The sequence below is a fragment of the Symphodus melops genome (assembly GCF_947650265.1).
Source record: "Symphodus melops genome assembly, chromosome: 15".
NCBI classification, from domain to species: Eukaryota; Metazoa; Chordata; class Actinopteri; order Labriformes; family Labridae; genus Symphodus; species Symphodus melops.
The window spans coordinates 7,353,488-7,377,125 of NC_136705.1; the positions used below are offsets into that span (position 1 = coordinate 7,353,488).

Genomic DNA, 23,638 nt, shown 5'->3' on the forward strand with positions numbered 1-23,638 from the left:
GTTTAGAGCCACTTTAAGGGTGAATGTGGTATTTTAAACCTGGATCCTATATTTCACTGTTTTGTTTTTTAAGATCATATCACCTCAGCCAGCAGCAGCAGACCAGGCTTTAACGGCTGCATCCTTTTCTTTAAGGGCAAATGTGTACAATGCTGAATCACGTTCACCAAAAGTGCTTGTCTTTTGAACTGCTAGGCTCGAGATTGTTGTTCTCACAGTATAAAAACATTACAGGGGGATTCCTACAGAAGACAGACCATCCATCATAAGTCACTCAATTAACATCAAGTCATTTTATCTCACAGAACATATTTTTGCTCTTCTGCTGCCTCTGTCAGTTTGTTATTGTTTCCCGTTCTGTTTTTATGCCTTTATTATGACATGTTCTTAATTAACCACGGATCAGGAGATGAGTCAGTCGCCAGTCTATTGAGGACGACAGCCGCTTTATATGGGCCACCTGCTCGAACGCCTGAACAAAACGTTGTTTTAAATAAGTATGCGTCAAACAAAACATGCATAACACACAATAAGAGAATAAACTAAGTATAGGGATTAATAATTGTGCTTATTGTGTTTTAAACAGCAGGAAACACTAGAGTAGAGCAGTAGATCACAAACTCCCGTATTTTATTAACGTTGGTGTTTTTGTCAACAGAATCTGGTGGCATAGAAGAGAGCCATGTAAAATCTATTTCTGGATAAAACGGGACCAAGAACCTATTTCTTTACAACAAAAAAATATTATAACTAATAACTAATACGATGACGTTAAAGCCACAATGTCACAGCTGCCAATTAAGGCAATCAGCTGGAGAGACTCTTAAGAGTAGATGTGGCTATTAATCATTTAGACCCCAAACAAAGTCAAATATGACCCAGGTTTAAAACGGTGTGGCTGTAATCACATCTGAGTTTAGACTTAAAGTTGCTGCACATCGAGATAAACTTTAAACTGTGATATTGAAGAAGGGCTCGTCATGTTTCCAGGACATTTCCTGGCTGAGAAAAATCCAAGACATTTAGTTTAAAACCTTTTATTTATTGTCTAACTCCAGGCCTGCATGAGGACAGAAAGTTTTAAACATTGGTCAAATAGATTTAGGTACAGATCTTAGTCTTGCCCCATTGTGACACAGCAGCTAAAGTCCTGGTTTAGTCTTACTACCAGCAGAAAAAGAGAAGGAAGCAGAGTTTAGTCCAAACCATTTTGCCAATCTTTGTGAAAAGGCTCGACTTCGGCCACATCCCACATTTTGAGGATAATCTAGGTCCCAAACTGAGAGCTAGACCTGATAACCAGCCTCATTTCTGGACTTCACTGATGCGTCAATGTCAGAACAAGAGCAAACCCATGCAGCAGGTTTGTGGCGGAAAATCGGAAGCCAGCAGAGTTGAGGTGCATATAGATGAATACTTTACTTACTGTCCAAATACATCTGCCCACACTATGACACTATAACCTTATGGTCTGATGTGCCATTGTGCTTCTTCTGCATCTGCTTCAGGTGAGCTTTGGTCTGCTGGTGAGCCTTCAGGAAGGTGAGCAGGCGAAAGTGTTTGCCACATTCTAAACAGCTGTATGGTGTCTCTCCAGTATGGATGCTGCGGTGTCTAATGAAGCTGGTTGCCAGGTTGAAGGTTTTGGAGCAGTGGGTACAACTGTACGGTTTCTCCCCAGTGTGAGTGTACCTGTGGTCCCTCAGCAGCTCTTTCAGACGGTAACTCTTCCCACAGATGTCACAGTGGAACGGTTTCTCCCCAGTGTGGATCCTCTGGTGAACTTTGAACTGCGACAGGTTAGGGAACTTCTTCCCGCACACATCACAGGTGATGACGGTGTCTCTGACCGTCAGCTCGTCAGCAGGGAGTTCATGCGAGTGCTTGCTGATGACGTGGTTCTTCAGACAGCGGTAGCTTTTTCCGCAAATGGAGCAAAGCTGCCGCTCCCCGGTGTGGATCACCTGGTGGCTGTGCAGGTTAGCAGCTTGGGTGAAACCCTTCCCGCAGGTGGAGCACTTGTATGGCCGGACCTCCTGGTGCACCACTTTGTGGCGAGTCAGGTGGCAGGCATGATAGAAGCTCCTACCGCAGACATCGCAGGTGAACTTTTTTTCGAAGTGTGTAATCCTGTGTGTCTTAAGCACGCTGATGGAGGAGTAACCCTTCCCACAGATGTCGCAGTGGCAGGTTTTCTCCCCGGTGTGCCGAGCTTTCACATGCAGGTTGAGGTGAGGTTTGTGGTTAAACCTCTTTGGGCAATAGTCACAACCGTATGGCAGCAACCCGTGCTCCTTCATTTTGTGTTCATGAAGCTTCAGGATGCCGGTGAAAGTTTTCCCACAAACGGAGCACACGGGATGGGACTTCCTCTGGTGGTCGGAAAGTCTTTCTGCATTTGGAAAAAGCATCCCACACTGCACACACTGGGAGAGAGTTTCTGTTGTTTCTTCAGTCTGAGGGGTGTTGGTTACTTTTTCATGCTTGCTGCGCAGCTGCCTTTTCCTTCCTCGTTTAGAGATGCTTCTCTCCACAGCTGAGGCAGGCAGTGGAGAGGACGGCCGAGCATACTCATGGTCAGGGACATCCGCCTGTGGTCGAGGGAAGGGAGAGACGAGCTCGCTGTGCAGTATTGTGGCTTCACCTGTAGCATCAGTTTTTTCTTCCCCTGCTGCATTTGAATATGAAAGTCTTTTAGAATCAACTCAAATCTTAATTATCGATGGACAAGAGATTTCAGTACTTGATTAACTAAGTCAGAGCCATATGAGTGATGTTACAGGATGAAGACCCTTCAGCTTTTGTGTGTTTATGTTTCCTCGCATAAACACATAGAAAAAGTACCTTAAATTTCGGACTATAAGCCGCTACTTTTTGTCGCGGTTTTTAACACTGCGGCTTTTAAAACGATGCGGCTTATTTATGGATTTTTCTTGCGGGACAATGAGCTTGTGCCGCAAAAACATTTGACTTCGTCACATCGGATCTTAATATCAGTCATTTTGCGCTTTATGCACGCACCCTCATCATGGAAAACACACGGAGAAATACATATGATGCAGCTTTCAAGTTAAAGGCGATCGAACTGGCTGTCAAAGAAGGAAATAGAGCTGCTGCACGTAAAGTTGACACTGACAGCGACAACGAAAAAGAGACTGAGGAAGTGAGTAATGAAGTCATTCTGAGGCAGTGAATGGATGGACTTTTTCCTGTGAAATATATTACGGTAATCTTTTTCATCAGCCGCGTTACAGACACTGTTTGATAAAGGATTTACAGTAGGCTTCATATTTGCGGATGTTACCAGTAGTACGTATTTCATTAAAAGTTAAAAAAAATGTCTTTGTGTCACGTCTTTCTGTGTAAATAGCTCTTGTTATAACGTGGACACCTGCGGCTTATAATCAAGTGCGGCTTATATATGTACAAATACATTTTTTTACCTATTTTTAGCCGGTGCGGCTTATATCCAGGTGCGCTCAATAGTCCGGAATTTACGGTATATATTTTTTTTAGTTAACCTGTTTAAGGCAAATAAGAGTAAGCGTTAAATTATCCTCTGCACTTTAGTTTTGGTAATTGGATGCATTTAAAGAATTTTCTCTTACCGTTAGCATTAGCCTTACTTTGCTGTGGCAGTTGAACACACTTTGAGTCGACAGCAGCAGCCTACAAAACATGAATCAGTGAACAGAGTTTAGTTTGTTCATCCATTATATTTAACTGTTGTTAAATCAGTAACTTACCCCGTACACCAGGATGTATGTTTGCTCTGTGGGAGGTTGCCCATCACCGCTGTTTTCGCCTGAAACACAACGATAAGATCCCAAAACATAAAGACACTCTAATGTTGTTGGTGTATTTTATGTTAGTCTACCTCGAACTGAACCCAGATGTTTTAAAACCTATCTGTGTGAAAGTGGCTCACCTTCTGCCCTCTGGAATAAACCCTTTGCGGTCTCAGCAGCAAGCTGCACCACCTTCAAGAGTTTATCAACAGCTTCAACACACATACTGTCCACCAGAGTGCTGAGCCTTTCCTAAAAGAATGACAGAAATCATTAAAACATTGGACACATCGAACTGTTGGTGGATTTGTTTTTTTAGCTCGCACCATAGTGAAATCCATCACTCATACAAAACAGACAGGAGAAAACACATGAGAAAAGAGGAAAAATCAGTAATTAAAACTACTAAAATATTATAAATGCTCGATGACATTTGACAATTACAACAGATCAGCTTGTTAGAAAGTAAACTTCATCTGCCTAACAAAATATGTGATCTCTGAAATAGTAGTTAGGTGAATTGGATGCCATTGGAACAAATAAACAGGCTGCTTACATGAGTTAATGCCACATTCTTTGCAGATGTGCCAATGTTTGTAAACAGAGCCAGTATAGCTTGATACCGATGTTGAACCAAGACATATTTCCTATAAAATAGCTTAAAAAAAATAGATCATAAAAATTTCAAGGTTCCCCCATCAGGGAAACAAGGAGAAAGAAATGACAGCCAACAAGATTAATATAAAATCACAAATAAATAGAACTCTGCAGCCAGGATAAATAGATACATAAATGTGTAAATATCGCTGCAGTATTATTATTGTTAGTAATAAGAGTTGTAATTTATCATTAGATAATGTGATGTTTATACCAACGTGTACAGCCACTTCTAAGAGGACAGTCTTAAAAACAGTTTTTCATTTTAAACACTGTTGTTTTTGGAAGGTTAGATATTCTCTTTATTTAGGCTTTGAGCTAATAAACGTGACACAATAAAATACATTTAAAGTGAGGTAGCAACATCCTTCAAACTAAATATCTAACCTGGTAGATGTCAGCTTTAACAGAAATGTCACCCCCAACCCGTGCTTGTTTGAGCTTTTGTAAACTGTGAGAATGTAAATAGACTGTAAATATTAACACTGCACATTTACTGCAGAGTCTTAGACCCAAACACTGACTCGCGTTGACGTCAAACCGGAAGACCAGAAAACCAAGGTTGAGATAGCTAGCTGATAACTTACCTCAGCTTCGGGATTTTGTTTATTCAAAGATACTTTCTCTGCCGCGGTAAACATCTCTGTCACTATCGCATTGGCCAAGCCATTGACAATGAGCCTAAGTTCATCTTTGAAAGCGACTAAATCCACCATATTTAACAAAACTGCAATAACCTGCTAACTACTTAGCAAAACACACGGCTAGCCCGATCAGTGCGGTCAAAGGAAGTGACGTAGTAGTCTAGTCCTTCAGTTAATGGCTGCGCTGCTCACTGACAAAGTTGCTGCATGAATCTTTAGTGATGCAAAAGTGATACCTTTAGTTTGGAAATTCTTTCAAGTTGTGATTGTCAATATTTCTGACGGTGAATTAAACTTTCAGTCCACATTTTGCTGACATTATCATTGCAGCACTTTAAAAATATGAAGTTTTTACCATTTAAGTTTGGCAGTTAAGCTTGCGCACTTCCAATGTATAATGCTTTTACTTAAAAATAAAATATTCCTTAAAACCTTTGTTTGAGTAAAAAAAAAGTTATCTAGAAATTTCCAGTACATTTGAATTTTTGGTTACATGTGACATGTCTATAATTGTTTAATAAGAGATTAATTCAAGATTAATTAACACATATTTCAGTATTTGTATTGTTGTTATTATTAATGAAAATAAAAACTCCATTGATTGCAAAACAAAATACTTTATTCCACATCCAGCTGCACCTGCTGCTGTACATACATATGATAATAAATTAATTTTTTTAAATATAACATTTTATTTACATTCATCCACAGAGCTTCAGAAAAGCTGATCAATGCTCGAAAGAGATTCAAAACTATAAAACACACAGAAACCAACAGGACTAAAACATTGAATAGCCTCTTCTTTTCAGAAAAACAAAGATATACAAAAAACTCTCAGTACAATAATCAACACACAAACAGAGACTTCCTCATTTACATCCTCCTGTGGCACTTGTCCTTTAGAGTTGACTCTTAGTCCCATCCGTCAAAGTAAACCAACTGATGCTGTCGCAGTGTTACGTTGCCTCATTACTGAAAATCCCTTTAAATTAATAACATTTGTTACATGGACATACTACAAGGCTGCCCTTAAAAATGAAACTGAGACTATGGGACAGGTTTGTAACAGCTTGTTGATTACCTTTGTTGAAGCTTCCCAAGACTCTGAAAGGAAGCCTTTTGTTTGTTTTTTTATCCATTCCATTTATAATAGATTATACATTGGGCATATTAGTTATTAATAACAAATGATCATGGAACTGATATTACCAACTCAAATTTTAGACTACTATTTCAATTAAGTACTTAAAAGGCTATTTTGATCATTTATTCGCTCCTGTTGATATTAAGTGTGCTTCCTTTCATTAGCATGCCAAAAAACTTGCATATTGTGTGACAAGTCATGGCTGTTCACTCGTAACAGCCAATCAAATCCCTGTACCGCATCAACACTGCTGCCTCATTTTCAGTCCAATCAGTTTTTTCTCTCCCACCCCTTCAGCTGTGTTTGTCCAACTCGCTGTTGCTCTGCCGCCGTGGTGAGGAGGGACCGGAGCTTAAAGAACCTCCAACATCCTCTGCCTGTTGCTGCTGTTTAGAGGAGCTTGACAGGTCGATGGCCACCTCCTCCTCCATCTCCTCATCCTCCATCTCGAGCAGCTCCTCCTCCTCTTGTTCTGTCTTCCGAGACTCACAAGCCCCAGCGACACTGCCCCGGCGCTCAGGGGCATCACAGAACGAGTCAGAGCGGTTGGAGTCTGAGTGTGGAGGGCTTGAACCCTTTTTGGACATTTCTAGAGACTTCTTGTGCATTCCTGTGAGGACAGAGACAGAGATTCAGTTCAGGCTGCAGGATATAAAATGTTTTAAAGTAACTTTCATAATGTCAGGTCATATTTTTACAGGTACCTTGATACTGTCTATACTGATAGTATGCAGAAACAGTCATATAAAGCCAATGGATTTATTTTAACTTTAACATATATACAAAGTAAGTTTCAAAATACAACAACCAACTACTCAAAGGAAAGGTTAAACATGACACATTATTGTGTTGAGAATATAAACAATTGAGAGTGGGGGACCAGGATAACTGCAACCCCAACTGAACATCATAACATCATCTTTATTAAAGAATATTTAATTATAATAACAAAATTTTACAGTTTAGCTACAGTATAGTATATCTACACAGTGACAGCTCTCTCAGTAAAGACTGTATAACCCTGATATCCCTTGAAATGTGTCAAAAATGACCCCGCTTTTTATTACAATTAGGTTTTTGCTAAGTCACATATTTGACACTATACAATGTGTGGTGTAACCAGTGTATAAAACATATAATGATATGGTGGTGTAAATTATCATTTTGTTCGCTAGCTTACAAACTCTTTAGCCGCTGCTAACATGCTATTAGCGTAATTAAGAATGTATTATTAAGATCGTGTTTCTGATTAAGTTTGCTGTGTGTTATCTTTCTTCAAGCCTATATTTTTTTGCAGTGTGTGTATGTAGCCTGTGTATTGATGCATGGTGTTGTGCGTGTGGGTAGCACTGACGTGTATGCGGCTCACCGAGCAGCCAGGGGGCGCAGGATCCCATCATTCCGCTCTTCGCGGAGTTGAGGATAGATTCTGGCAGCGGTATGGAGTGTCGCACCATCGCACCGTACAGACCGTACTCCGCCATGACGCTGCTGCGACCCCAACACTTTTCACGCTTTCGCCATTTTGCACGACGGTTCTGGAACCAAACCTGGAAAAAAATTACGTCAATTATTATTAATATACAGTGTATGTATATTAAAAAAGTGTATAAAGACCTGATAAAGTCAAAAGATAATGTGCTTTAAGTTTCTGTAAGTAACTAAAAATTTTGTTTTACAAGTTTACTGAAAGACATTTTAGATTTTAAAAATATTTTTCTTGTAGATTAAAAAAAAAGTCAGATCAGCCATATGTTGTTTTTGAAAATGCATTGGTTTTCATGACCTTAACGACATTAAGTCTAATAAAGACTATCAGATGTGGTCCAAAGCTTCAGATAAAGTGGTAAGACTTTTTGTCAGCTAGATTTGGTAATTATTTTCCTCTTTGGACCTCCATATAAATGAGCTCACCCTCACATTGGCATGCATACATTTTTTTAAAACATATATTTTTTTATCATCTGATATTTAGTTTCGTAAAAATTATAACAAAATGTCTTTTCGTCAGTCAAAACATTGTAAGTCAATTTATTTACAACATTTACGTCTGTTTTGAAAACAAAAATCAAACCTTGACACCGATGAAATATAAAAACTCTGATAATCGTAAAGATGATTATCATATCACTGTTAAACTGTGTATTGATCCTGATGTCTCACCTGTATTCTGTCTTCGGGCAACTCGGTCTTCATGGCGAGCATTTCTCGGGCGTACACGTCCGGGTAATGTGCTTCATGGAAAGCTTTCTCCAGCTCCTCCAGCTGGTGAGACGTGAACACAGTCCTGCAATTCAAAAAGCACAGATGAGCTGCGGACAGTGAATGCAGCTGAATTGTTCCTGCATTCATTATTATTTTTTCAAATAGGCAGGTTGAAGGTTTTGATATGGCCTTGTATGGATGCTAAATGATATACACCTATTGTAACTATTAGGCTATATTAAACATTAAAAAAAACAATCAATTTTTAACGTTTTCCTGAGGATAATATGGCATCACGCTTTAAAAATTACGATACATGGTCAATTACATTCACCTGTCCAGTGAGCATTGTTCTTTTATATTTGTTTATACCTTAAAAAATGAATATGGGCTTCGTTTTATGGATCTAAGAATCAGAATAGTATGACAAAAAAAATCTATAGGCAGTTTGTTTTATCTCACCTGTGTCTCCTTTTCTTCCTCTTCTGAGAGTTTGCAGAGCTTTTTGAATCGTTGCGGTCAGAGAGACAATCTTCATCTGCGGCAGAAAAAAAACAGCCCGTCAACGACTATCTCATCAATAATAAACCTACTGACATTGTTCCTACACATTCATCTTTCTGATGTTTGAACAATATGTAAAGAGAAACTAGACATTTGAGCGGGAAACCAAAGAAAGAAAAAGGCACTAGGCCCAGAGGCTAATTGAAGGCTGTTACTGCAATAAATGGACTAAATCAATCACATTCTTGAAACCGCCTGATGAGTCTGTAGAGTTGTGTAAGAAAGTCTGTTTCATAAAAAAAATAGCTAGCCTCTGTAAAAAATAATAATTAAAAGAAAATCTGACATCACACCCGACTCAGGCCAAACTACGACAAATCATAACCATTGTTTCCTATAATAATAATAAGATTTTTTTTAAAGGCCCATTGTCTTAATAACGAGTCGAACGAATTGGAATGGAAAAAATTAAAACATTAAAATATCTAGGCCTATGCCTACTGTTAAAATAGTTTTCGTTAAAATAATTAAACCATTAAAAGTTAGGTTACAAGAGAAAGGTTCTTGGTTCAAATTTAGTAGCTCCTCTTTAAATCCCACACAGAAAAAAAAAACACAAGGGCACATTTCAGAACAAACTTTGACCTAAACCCGTGCCAAGCCGAGCCGTACCGGAGTAAGCGTCCCTCTGGGCCTCCAGGCTCTGCAGATAGTGGCTGTCTGCCCGGGCCTGCAGCAGCGGCAGGTGACCGGGCAGGAAACAAGGCGCTCCGGCGGGCTGCTGCGCCGCCAGGCTGCACAGGAAGCCGAGGCCGAGCGGCAGCGATCCTCCTGGAAAGGAGAACCCTGGAATGCCACCGCCGGGTCCCTGCTGCTCCGCTCCGGGCCCGGAGCCCGTCACCGACAGGCCCGGACCGGGAGGACCGCCGGGCTGTTGCCGCGACTGCAGATCTGACTCCAGGCCCAACAGGTCAGTGATGGCAAAACCCTTGGACCGAAACCCAGTGCCGTGCAAACGGGATTTATCAATCCCAAATCCGGGCGATAACATCTTCACTTTGGGCTTCTCTTCTCCGACTTCCTCCCGACCCGTCATGGTGCTCATCAGGAAAAGTAGGTTAAGTGCGTAACAAGTGTGTATGAGGAGTGAGGATGATGGACAGACCAGGACAGTCCGGGTGGCGGGCTGCATTTATCCGACCCCAGTCTCCGGGGATCACAGCAACAGCCAATCAGAATTGAAAGCTGTAGCGGGGGAAGGCTCCCTCTTTCCTCCACTCAATCCCGGAGGATTAATTGCCACCAATTTTCCTTCAATCCGATCAGGATTTTCTCTCAGCGGACAGAAGAGGAGAGGTTTTTAATTTACGTTGTTTATCTTTGATCAAAGGAAGAGAGTCCGAGCAGCCAGCATCACCTCCAAACCGGAGACAAACCTCAGGAGCCTAAACCTATATAGGCCTACATCTTCACACCACACCTTCAGCACCATTAGAGGGATGAAGATGCTGGACCCATTATTACTCTGCTAGAATGAGAAATAATCTGTATTTTACAGTGTAACAAGTTATTAGGCACACGTTTCGTCTCCTGCACTCACATGGACTGAAACATGAAATCAGCAGAAAACAAATACAGGCCTGCACTATTCCACCAATGAGGCCGAAAATAAATACACATTTGAGAGACGACGTTCTCTTTTTTTTTTTTTTTTTTTTTAAATTATTTATAAAGCATGAATTTATAGGTTCTCAAGCAAAGCAAAGCAGTGACGACATTTTTATTTGATTACACCCTTGAAGGCTTGGCGGTTTTGGGATTTTTGGAGTCCTTTGAGGTATACCAGATTGTGTAGATTATATTGTTTTGAATGAGTGTTTTATGGAAACTAACATTCATTCATTAACTAACCAAATCAACTTGAAAAAGCAGCAAAATGAAAATACAAAGTTCAAAAAAGTTAATCACAGTGAAATTCTTAAAACGCGATGCATAATAATAAAGGCCTAAAACATTTTAGAATATATATTTTAAATAAAAAAAAGGATTTGAAACAGAAAGTATCTCAGCCTACCTTTGAGATTAAGTGAAATACAAGTAATGGAAAAATGGAAAACAGCAATAGGCTAACAGGAACAGAAGGCCTATGCCTTATAGGGTTAATGTTTCCTATTTATAACAAATTATTATTATTCAATATAACGTTTAAAAACAAAGAAATACTTTTTTTTAACGATTTGATTAAAGTATAAATATCTTCATGGATAAATTATTAAATCAAGTATCAATCAATCAATCAAAGATTATAATAAAATGTTAACACTTTAAGAGTCACTTTTTGCATCTTAAAACTGAGGTTTTAGATAGTGTATACATAATTAATATATTGTTTTACTATTATTAAGTTTTCTCTATTTGAGTCCATTAAATAAAACATTCATGTAGCAGCTTTAACCCCAACTGGTTGAACCTTACATTCAATCACAAATAGTCACAATAATAATAATAATAATAATAATAATAATAATAATAATAATAATAACAATAATAATAATAATAATAATAATAATAATAATAATAACAGTAATGGTGTTTCCGTTTGGGTCCCTTTAAATCATTTATAATCTTTAATCTCCCTTTGGTTTGATTTGGGCTCTTAGTGAAACAGTGACATCACATTTAGACTCACAATAAAAAAAATAAAAACAGAGGAGTTTAAAAACAGCCTTAAATTTGCTTTAATTATCTCTGATAAGCAGATTCCTCTAATTGCTTTTTAAAACCAGTTGACCATTTTTACCTTCTTGCACACACACACACACACACACACACACACACAAACACAGATACACACACGCGCACACACAAACACTGTGTCTGCCAGCCTGCAGTCAATCCCATGGGATTAAACGCTAACTTGGTCCTAATTTTACAAACTGACTTTCATCATGAGGAGCTTCATTTTCTGTATCAGCTGATTTTCACTCAGCTGCAGCTCATGAGAACGGACTGCTTCTATTATGGCAATATATGCTATTGTAATTATTGTATAAATAGAATACAATATTAACAATACAATATTAAGAACACAATATTATTATCAAATATACACTGAAAGGTGCCACAAAAAAAAGTTTCATTATTTGCTGCAGAGGATTTTTTAAAGTTACATCTGGTAAAAAAAACAAAAAAAACAAAAAAAAAACAATAAAAATGGAAAACAGCTGTAATGTTAGATGAGATGTTAAAACATTCATGCTTTAATCTCAAAATAATCTTCTTCTTACAATACGTTACCCACTAATTATTATTGAGTTGAACATTAACAGTGGGGGAATTACAGAAACATCAGTTATTAGTCCCACTGCAAAAAGAATGTGAGTTTAATGAGAAAAATGGAGATCATCATAGAAAATAAGAATTCTGGACATGGGTGGAATTTAAGTAAATTTAAACAAGCAATGATTGTATTTCAACGAGTCCAAAGACAGAAGATCAGTTGTCGAAATGCATTACAGGACTAACCAAACAAAACACTCATGAAATTGTTTAGGCTAAATAAAAGTGTTATTTATTTAGCATATCTTATTGGTTAAATCTCCTGATCCAGATTTTGAAGTTAAAGTGCAAATAAACACACTTTCACATTATATACTGACAAAATAGCTACATAATATTGAACTTAATAGCAGCAAATGTCGAAATGAATGAATGAATTAAAATTTAGAATTTGAAAGATATTTAAGTATGAAAGACAACAAAGCTGGAAGAACAAATGTAAAGAGACATGAGTCCAATGAAAGAGGGAAACTCCTTATCTGCTCTGTGTCAGAACATCTGCTGCTGATTATTGAGAAGGCATTGAGGAAAACCTTCTAAGAGCGCTAAAACATCTGGACTCAAAGCCCCCCGTCTGTCCAGGAAAAATACTGTAAACCAGCTCAAGACTATAACTCTTTAATCAGGAGGGAGGACGACTGTGTTCACAAAGTAAATGCCTATTTGCTCCTCATGAGCCACCGTCAGAACAAAAAAGAATTTAGTGAATGTGAAATATTAAAATATTTGACAAGATACAACCTTGGATCTCGTATCTTGTTCACAATAGGTAGAGATCTTGAACACGTGCAATCTTATCAGTGTTGTAACAAACGGTGTCCTAAAGGTGTAGGACATGTTGTTGTCCTCTGAAAAAGATCCCAATCAGAGCAGAAGATAAAATATCCGTATCTTGGTCACAGACAATATTTTGATTAATTAAAGGACAATTCTTTTTTTTGGCATGAAGTGGGGACATTTTTAAAAAAGGATCAAATGTCTTTATAACATATCAATCTTATTTGGTCAAGTTAAAATAGATTTTGAACAACTTTTTTTATATTCAAAAAATGTCATAAGATTTATTGGATGTAATTCTTTTAATCTCTGGTAATTTTTTTGCCTTTAAAGCAACATTAGGGAGGAATTCAGTTTCCGTGTGCTTTGGCACCCACCAAAGGACTTTGAGTGCAACAGCACTGTTGTAAAACACAATGTATTGACATAGCCAGCTCCGCATCGGACAGGAAGCCTACTGTTTTGCAAAGCTTTAGCCAACGTGAAAAAAAACCTGTACAACTGGCTTCTTGTTGGGTCACACTCTCTCTTTTTTCTTCACACAGACAACGTGCTCCCTGTTCAAAGTTATTGTACAACTAAATCGCCTTAGTTTTTTGTTTTGATGTCGAATGCCACCAAACAAACCAACACATACTTTATATTCTTCCTCTGCAGATTTATCTGCATGCAGTCACAATATAAAGATGAGCAGCTTCAGTTTTCATAGTTCTTGCAGATTATAAAGGTTTTCACAAAATCAGAACATCAGTTTGACTCGTGTAAGCTGAAAAGAAGGTGCTGAGGTTGGATTAAGTCCTGTGTGAGTGTGTGTGTGTGTGTGTGTGTGTGTGTGTGTGTGTGTGTGTGTGTGTGTTTGTGTGCTCACGATTGTGTGTGTGTCTGTGACTTGCATGTGTGTATGTTAAAGTTATTGTATGTGTGTACTCCACAAAAACGTAAGTTCACTTTTTAAACAATGTGGATTACCATTATATGAAGAAGGAGATTGATTGATTATGGGTTTGAATAATCTTTGGATTAAGGTCTTTTATTCTTTTGGTTCCACTGAGCCTTTTATCCTCATCCAGAGTTTTATCTTCATCCTTCATGTCTTTATCGTTTTATTTCTGCCTTTTGTAATTAATTTGTCTGCAGTCTGTATGTAGATTGCAGGACACAGCATTGCATATTGAAAGAGTGTAATCGTCACTAATCAGAGATCAGGTTTTAAGCTCATCAATTGACACTCTTGCATGGTTTGAGTTCACGAAATGTACAACAGGGCTGTGGAAGGTGATGTGTCCCCACATGGCCCTTGTGGTGGACATGTTGACGATCCAATGGTTAGTAAATCGCTAAAATAAAAGAATGTCTAATGTCTATTACATCTTTAGTTGCATTTGCAGTATTCAAGCCAGCATGCTTGTCTGGCTATTCTGACACAGTGCAAAAATGTCATTTCCACTGGTGAGACAGAAGACTGGTACTTCAAGGCAAAAGTCAAATTGTATGCATTAGGGATACATGTACTGTGCACTCTAATGACAACTTTTTTTGTAACATAACATTTGAAAGCGAACCTCGACGTCAGGATCTTGATGAGTTGCATTGTCCTCAATCTGAGTGACAAAGAACTATCTTTAAAATTGTAAATTAATTTAAAAAACTAACAGAACTTGAGACATTGTCATGGTAAATGCTAACTGGACTTTAGTTTGTATAGCGCTTTTCTAGTCCTCTGACTTCTCAAAGCGCTTAAACACTGCCTACCCATTCACATACTGATGGCAGAGGCTGCTATGTAAAGTGACCATCAATAGTAACTAATCCCATTAATACACCCTCACACCAAATATACTTAGTCAATGTAGCTGTGGGAGCAACTTGGGGCAAAGAATTTCTTCCAAAGTAAAATTGGACATGCGGCTGCAGGAACTGGTTATCGAACCCCTGACCTTCCTAAAATTAAATGTTTCTGATAATTTAAGTATCAAAAAAAGTATCATTTATTTGTACGAGTAGCATTTAAAGTCAATAACTCTAATACCATACAAAAATAGAATTTTGAGTTATAATACAAGCTATGATAAAACGTAATTATTAAACACATTATTGCAAAAATTATCATAACCCCAAAACATAATAACCATTTTCTATCAAAGAAGTCATTATTAAAATATTAACCTAATCCTAATTTTGGAAGTCTGAAACAATCTGGTTCTTGGATCTTTTATTTTTTTCATTATTTTATTATAAATTTCAATAAAGCAGCTTCTCTTTCTAATGGACACATTTAATTAAACTTTCATCACTTCCTCCTTGTTCCCTCCCTCTGCAGCTGCGGATTAAACCAATCTTGTTTTTAAAAAGAGTTGACCAGTTCATTGATTATTTTAGCTTGGGGGGTCGGCCTGCGCAGATTCCATGAAAAGAGGAGGCGTGTTCCCCTTGAGAGCTGATGTGTTTCTGTGAAGACTCATTGGGGAATAAGAGGCATTTCACATAAAGAGCAACAGCCGGCCTGTTCACTAACAAAATCATTACAGTCTGTTTGACTGTTGGTGTTAACAGCTAAGCTTTCACTCATTAACACAAATAGAGTTTACTGACTGTAGATGTGTTAAAGGGACATCAGTGTGACATTCAAAACAAATTAGCAGAACATTAAATTTTACTGTTGTATCTTTATGTCTACTACTGTATCCATAAAGGTTAGAGCTTTCACACCTGCAGAAAACTCCTGAAAAGTTCCTGAAATGTTCAGGATGAAGTGCATGTGTGAAAAAACGGCTGAATTTTTCTCTGTCTTCATATGGACTTTTTCCTGTCAGCACACTAGTATATTTTCAGCATGAAGGAGGGGTGAGCTGATGTGAAAACCCAAAAGGAAATATTAAGGAAAATTCACCGTGAGCAGGATGGCCCTTCTAGGGAAGTGACTTATGCAGGGGTGATAACACACACGCAAATGAATTTTTAAAAAAGTACCCTTTCTATCCCTATAACGATGTACACTGTCTAACTTGCAGAAATATAGTATTGTAGAATGCAACAAAAATACAATAAAGTCCATTGCAATAAAGACAGTGTGCACACATTTTTCCGTTGAATTTTTTATGAGAGGGTAAAATATTTATTTACAACTGAAAGTACTTCCATTAGCATGTTGAAAACAGCCACAGCAGGCATTTGTACAGTCATTTGTCCCTCTGATAAGGCAAATAGCCAATAAAAATAAAATTACATTTTAGGTGTTGCACCTATAGGGTGGTTTATCAGATATCAAGTGAGGCCTATGTCACACTTTGCCAACCCACTAGACACGCTCCTGACCATGAGTGAGTGGAAGGGTGTGATTAGGCTTCCAACCTTTGACGGGTGCACATACCTTTACTACTGCCATTTACATCATCCATCTTCTTTATTTTCTTTTAACCAGTATGGTCTTCTTTTGTTTATATTACAATATGTCAAGATATGCATACCATTTACAAGAAAGCATAACACTGTCCTAGCATCAGGTTCTGTTTTTTCACACGCCACTTCTGCATTGTTCTTTTCAGTCATGTATTGCTTCCTGAGACTCCCCTCCCTCCTGTCCGACAGCGATAGTCTCCTGCAGGTGCTACGGCATGTGTGAACAGCGACACAGGACGATTTCAGGCGTGGCCTGTTTGAAGGTTTCAAATTAATTTAGGAGTGCATATGTGAAAATAACTTGTGAGAGTAGTTTGTGTATACCTTTTAATATTTAGTAATTTAGTAAATGTCTTTATTCAAAGAAAGACACATAAAGTAATTTAAAAAAAATGTTTTGACCCTGGAGATGTTTCCCTTCCAGTTCAGCCAGTGGACTTAACTCTAACCTACACTGAGGAAATCATTCATATTGATGTTAATGTTTTTTTATAACAATAATAATGATGCTCTATATTTTTAATTTGAATAAGAAACTGACTTTGGAGGAGCCACTTTGTCAAGAAAGAAGATTAAAAAATATTTAGAAGAATTACATGATACTAAATCCTGTGGCCTACCAACAGTGTTCTGTTCATATCTATGTTAAGAAGCATCTCATTTTATTTGTATTGTATTGTTGTGGAAGCACTGATTTAAACCAACTGTGCCCTTTATTACTTGGAGGGCTGTTTTAACAGTTTCCAGCTGCTGACTGGGTCAAACTGAATGTGCACAGTGTTAATGAGACCAATTAAAGCAGCAGCAGCTGTAATTAAATTAACGACATGTTGCTGGTGCGTGCAGCAGGTCGGGCCGCCTGTAAGCGATAGCAGTAATTCAGCCGGCAGACGGCTGCAGCTCCCCGGGGTTTTTGTTGTTCATTGTTGTCGCTGCTCTATTGTTTACCGACGTCAACGGTAACAATAGTCTGGCCACGCGTCCGCACCACCCGCCCACCCACCAGTCCCCACCTACAGACCTCTGTGGCCCACTAATTATTCATAAATGCACATTTATGCAAATAGTCGGGATAGATTAACCTAATTCGGTGCTGTAAACAACTCCTGGGTCAGGATTACAGTTTTTAAATTAGACGGTGTCTGGAAGTCTGGACCATATACTCTTATATGAGGTTTGGCCCCCACCTCAGACCCCCATCCTCATTTACATTTTGTAATCTCAGCCCTTAAAGTGCATGAGGCCAAGCCAGACAAACAACAGCATTTAGAGAAAGCTACAGTCTGTCTGGTGCCATTAGCACTAATGGCTAATGATTAAAAAAAATTAATACTGTACATAGACTGAGTGTGTCTGGGACGTTTCTTCAGGCGTCACACCGCCTCCGACAAATGATGCCAACGCGTGCCGCTGAGTCCAATAAGCTAGATGCATTATGCTAATTTGAAACCTCGACCCAAATAGACAATTACATGTCAAAGGGGTCCTGTTGTTTTCTTTAACAATTCAATTAGACACTTCCTTTTCCCTTAAATGTATGACTAGTCAGTCAGAGGCAGCTGTCAGGAAACAAGGAGAAAAAACTACAGCTATTTCTGCATCTAACATAACTGGTGGAGTCTGTTTAACTGGTAATATGAACTCTGTGTTCTACTTTCTCATCAGTACAAAGTGACACGTCTCGTGGCGGAGGAAGACACTTTCCCAATCTGACACCTTCAACCTCTGACACTAAAACCGTCTTGACCTCAGCCCCCTCCCTCTCTTTTCGACCCTAATCCTCAGCACGCGGCTCACAGAGAGTTGAAAAATTGACAAAAACTTGTTGATGGCGGGAGGCTGTGTCTTTTTAAAGCATAGTGACCAACATCTATTCTCTTTTGAACAGATGGTGGCTACATGTGATTAGGAAAGATTTTGTATTCAAATAAGAAGCTGCCTCTCAAAAGCAGAAAGAAAATTATCTCTCCTGTTTCTTGCATACAGGAGTTATTGCGGTCGAGCTGGAAGTCTAGAGGTGGGTCATGCAGATTGTACAAAGAGTTGAGAAAACACCAACCTCCAAACCTCCCTCCTTTACAGTCATGGTAATCCACAGCCCGAGACATGCAGACACACTTAATTTCATTTAAAATATATATATAGCTGCTGGGGATGCATTAAAAACAGGATACATTGATCCATATGCTGTATCAGTGCGAAATGGTACAATAACTTTTGGTCCGAAATTGTCATGACATATTGAAAGTAGAGTTCATTCAATGCCCAGCATTGTTTTAAAAAAAGGTATCTTACCAGTGGATGGTAACCTGACCTCCAAAATGTGTTCTTGGGTAAAATTAACCTTCTTAACGGGGTGTAGGATTGTGCTAAGACATTGGAAGTCAAAAGAGACAGCCAGCTTCAGGGAGTGGAGTGATGAGATGGCTAGGATGGCTTCAGCTACAGCTAATGTACAAGATTAGCAAGACATCCTTAGTTGTTAACTTGATGTAACAAACCTGAGTGTTTAATGCATGTAATGGTCAACTTATTTTCTCTTGATGTCGCAACTTACCTTGACTATTTACCAGTCGAAAGCTGGGCCTTTCTAATTGATTTACAGTATGTAACACTTAAATGTCCTCTTGAACATGGTCTTGCTGATGCTTGATGCTCTCAGTAGGGGTTGCTTCTTTTCTCACTTTAGGTTCATTACAATTGCATAGCAATTCTTCGCGATTTGAAGCTGTTATGACCTCTACCTGCCAGGAAGACCTTTCTGAAACTCTTCTGTGATCTGGATCTACTGGTTGGCCTTCTGTCATACCTCATGCAGTGTGTGTGTTTAACCTCATAGAGTTGATCCTAAGCGTGCCTGCACTTATCTGTCTGTTTGTCTGTGGTCAGTTAGCTTATCTCTTTGCTCCACCATGCTGCTGTCATTTCCCCCTCACTAACCCCACACTCCCTACATCTTCACCCCCTCCCTCCATCTAGTCCTTTCCATCTTTCCTTCCCTCTCTCCTCCATCTGTCTCTCCTTTTCCTCTTATTCCTTCCTCCCCCCCCCCTCCCCTTCAGCTCCAGGCATGCTGTGATAATAAGTCTAAGATCATCATGTAAGCTTCAGGAGGTTATTTCAGGACCAGACAGGCTGTCAGACCTTCAAAAGTGTGCAGTCTTGCATCAGGTGTCATCTTACTGGCTCAGGGCTGTGCAAGTTTCAGGTTCATAATGGCAACATTTCCTTTTCAGAAAGAAGAAATCACAAACAACACTTGTTGTGCTCGCTATTGCTTAGCTGGACATACACTATAGCTGCTATAGATCGCTCACATTGTTTCCATTTTGCAATCGCTGCTTAGAGTGAATTGGAGTTGGAAAAAAGAGAAGAGAATTTTAAAGATGGGCACCAGCTCCTTCCTGTAAAAGTTAGCTCACAGCCTGTTGACTCTCTGCACACATATTTAGGTATAGGTTATTAATGCAAGTTCATACTATACCAAGATATAAATTTGTCCATTAATCTGCAGTTGCCATAGCTATTATAGGCGAAAAGTTAGATGGGGTGATGGATAGGTCAAACTAGAAGATGTTACCAAAAAGACTGGATTTCAAGTAACATAAAGGCAATAAGGTCATGATAATGTTTACCAAAACCACTATCTTTCTTCGAAGTGAAACAAGAGCTTGAACCCATCCAAAGTCAAGAAAAAAAATCCAAGAATAGTCTGTCTGAAATTCAAGAAATGCTCAAAAACTCAAATACGTGTTCATTAGTGCAACTTCCTAAAATTCTAAAAATGTCTTCAACCGGCATGCTGAGGGTATGAGCTGCTTCACCGCTATGCCAACAAATAAGTATTATTCTTGTTGAACATACAACTTTTCTATGACATAGACATACATGAACCTTTGATCATTTGTGGCTTCACAGATGTTTCAATATTTAAATCCATTTTTATATTCATTTTTATTTCCCTATGTAAACACTGAAAACCTTACAAAATAAATTTGTGAATTTTGGTAAAGTTAAAGTTGGCTGAACTACAGCGTCAAAACTTTTTAGAGGTGATAGAATAAACCCTCAGGCTTTCATCACTGATATCTGTCTCAGGCTGCTCACAAACAGCAGCTGTCAAAGAGATATATCACACTGTGAGCAGCACACTGATTGAGACTAATGAGAGCTCATCAGTGATCTATCACACGCGTCTACCAGCAGGAGGTGTGTGCATGTGTGTGTGTGTTAAATAAGAGGAAAGTATGTGTGTGGATTATCACAAACGAGGCTAAGAACAGATTGGAGGAGAATCGAGGAGAGAGCAAGAAGACAATCGGTTTAAAAAAATCACAAATATTAAATTAAATTTAAAGCAAAAACTGGAGCAGCTGAACGTGATTGAGTTTATATAAACTAGTCAGAGGCTACAATGGGTTCATCTTCAAGTTTAAGAAGAAATAAACTGTCATGGCCACTGAAAACATATGAATTTGAACCAAAAGCAGATCAAACTATAATAATTTATTTGAGCAAAAAAGTTAAACAAAAAAACCGTCCCTGAAAAATTTTGTAAGGAAACGGGATTAGCAGAAGACACGAGCCTGACATCATGACTACCTCCTCCTCCTTATTATGATTTTCACCATACTCATCATCATCACACCCTGGGCATCCTCTGGCTGACTCCTGGACTGCAGATCTTAATCTGTGCTGCTTTTAACTGCAGTATGATAAGACCTGAAACTCAACTGCAAGTGTATGGAAACCTTATTTTGTTAATCAAGACAAAGAGGAGGGGCAGAATAAAAAAAGGGGATGGTTTAATTTTGTTGATTACTGGTAAGAAAAAACATATGGCTCAGTGTTTGCATCGAACAAGCAAAAATCTGTAGAATATTGAATAATCCACCAAAGAAGATTTACCCACACAATTGCACTTTTCTATTCTTCCTCTCCCAGCATGCACATCTGTGACCTCTGACAGCTTTACTCTTAGCCCATAACAATCATGATAATAATAATAATAATCCTCTCTTTAATGTCTTGCTTATTGCTTCAATCAAACGTTTGGATTTGGGTTTTTTCATCAAGCGCTTCATCTTAATCACTTTCACTCGCTCACTTTTCAGCTCTTCATCATCCGTCTGATTTCATTTTACTTTGCTGTGGAATAATGAGATGCCATGTACAACTTTCAACAGAAAAAAAAAAATAAACTAACAAGTCAAGTCAGGCTGCACCATGATGCAGAACTAAGGCCTTTCACTGAAGCAAAGGCCTCATGGAAACCTCTCTGTACATATGCTTCACCAAACACGTTAAGGACACTGATTTGAAGCTATTGGACTCATGTATCATCACAATTTTCAGCGACTGCAGGAAGTCCAACTGACCAACATCATGAACCCTTCAGAAGAACCTAGTGAAATGACAATTAAGCTTGGGATCATTAGACAAACAGCCATGGGCCAAAAAGAGACAAATGGAGCCTGGCACAGGATTCAGGGGAAATCAACATTGGCTTGGTGGGTTGTATAACAAAGCTGTTGGAGAAAAGAACATCAGTGAGCTACAAGCCTTTGAACATGAAGAGTAAGCCGTTAAAGAGAGATGTCAGAATCATGTTGAAAAACTGCATGACACTTTTATTTGAGACCCAATAATGCTGTGCAAAATTGACATGGGTTTCATACAGTATTTTTCTAAAGAGTACTTTTGAACTTAATTTTATCTTCAGCGCAACTTTCTGGGTTTTTTTGGGTTTTTTTACACGACACTGGCATTCAATCATTTGTCTTTCGTACAATAACAAATCTTGAATGGAAAAGAAATATAACTATCTCATCTGTGTCTCTTTCAGTCTGTCTGTCAGTCTGTCAGTCTGTCTGTCTGTCTGTCTGTCTGTCTGTCTGTCTGTCTGTCTGTCTGTCTGTCTGTCTGTCTGTCTGTCTGTCTGTCTGTCTGTCTGTCTGTCTGTCTGTCTGTCTGTTTGCAGGATCAGTGCTGCCTTCAGTGTCCGTGACACGTTGCCTGTCAATAACACCCAAATTAAGCAAATTGCTGCAGAAAGAGGAAAAACAATCATTGTTGGAGCGCAGGGATCCGATCAGACAGGTTCTCCTTCATCTCTTCATATTTGCTGCTTATCTCATTGTAGCCTCCAATCCAAGTTAGCAGGGATTATCTCCCATGGAAAGGGCATTAAGAGGCGGATAACCTCAGCTTGGAAGCAGTTAATCTAGCCGCATGTTAATGAGTCTTGTAGTGGATTGCTTAAATTAAAAGCAAATATCAACAGTCATTTGGCTAAAGGAGGCCTCGCCGTGTGCCTGGCTTCAATGATAATGCATTAAGTGATTTGAGTTGCCAGGTCGTTGCAGTAATCATGTAATGTGAGTGAAAAACAATAAAATTAACAGGTTATCAGGAAATTAAGGGTCTGAGGGGAGGAAGAGGGGGAGACGAGTTTTAGTGGAATTCTGTCACTGAATGAATCCACTTCATTAACTGAAGATTATCAGAAGGTGAAAACTGTTTTTTTATTCTGATCGGGCATTAAGCAAACATGATTCTGAACTCTGAAATCAACTACTATGATCTATCTATGTAAAGAATTAAAATTCCTAATTTATAACACTGATGTATTTATTTAGGTTAGAAGACAAGAGAAGAAAAAGCTTGGGTTGACAACTTGTAGAAAATCTCTCACATCAAATCAGTATTATGTCGAACATTTGGATTGACTTACTCCAAACCTGCACTGCTAGTTATAGATTGACCACAAACACTAATAACTTAATTCATAAAGCGCTGAAACACCATCAACATCTATGTGTACAATTGCATCGAAGTGTTTGCAGAGCATTATTCTTATTGGTAGTGATTAATAACATATCTATATCTTCAAACAAAAACCTCTCTAAAACTCTTGACCTTGTATTAACACTCAAACCATAAAAGCTATCAAGGATGTTTGGAAATGATTATGATCAAGGCCACCTGACTACATTTACAAAAAGAAGACATTCATTCAAACGTTTTGATCGTTTTCAGTTCCTAAAACTTTAAAATATGTGAATAATAGTTTGCAGGTTTAAATACTTAAATGTTTCCTTGAATAAAAGACAGAAACACATTCAAGAAGTGAGGAATTCATAATCGTAATTCATAATCGAGAACAAGTTTAAAATCTGTTC

At 38.5% G+C, this 23,638-nt stretch overlaps 2 protein-coding genes across 3 annotated transcripts; both read right to left on the reverse strand.

The window, feature by feature from the left end:
* Window positions 1-1,021: 1,021 nt before the first annotated feature.
* Window positions 1,022-5,271, reverse strand: LOC306836229 (uncharacterized protein). Its single transcript, XM_079363219.1, has 5 exons — window positions 5,033-5,271; window positions 3,929-4,040; window positions 3,747-3,805; window positions 3,609-3,669; window positions 1,022-2,671 (listed from the first exon to the last, which is right to left on the reverse strand). Exons 1-5 carry the CDS (start codon window positions 5,159-5,161, stop codon window positions 1,449-1,451), a joined length of 1,584 nt encoding a protein of 527 aa, XP_079219345.1. The 5' UTR covers window positions 5,162-5,271; the 3' UTR covers window positions 1,022-1,448.
* A 424-nt stretch (window positions 5,272-5,695) lies between these two features.
* Window positions 5,696-10,095, reverse strand: vsx1 (visual system homeobox 1 homolog, chx10-like). 2 transcript variants are annotated; one of them, XM_079363277.1, is made up of 5 exons: window positions 9,615-10,095; window positions 8,901-8,976; window positions 8,397-8,520; window positions 7,603-7,783; window positions 5,696-6,843 (listed from the first exon to the last, which is right to left on the reverse strand). In XM_079363277.1, the coding sequence occupies exons 1-5, from the start codon at window positions 10,045-10,047 to the stop codon at window positions 6,527-6,529; spliced, it is 1,131 nt and encodes a 376-aa protein (XP_079219403.1). In that variant the 5' UTR covers window positions 10,048-10,095; the 3' UTR covers window positions 5,696-6,526. The 2 variants fall into 2 exon arrangements, with proteins under 2 accessions (XP_079219403.1, XP_079219402.1); XM_079363276.1 differs by having other exon boundaries at window positions 7,588-7,783.
* Between the last annotated feature and the right edge of the window lie 13,543 nt (window positions 10,096-23,638).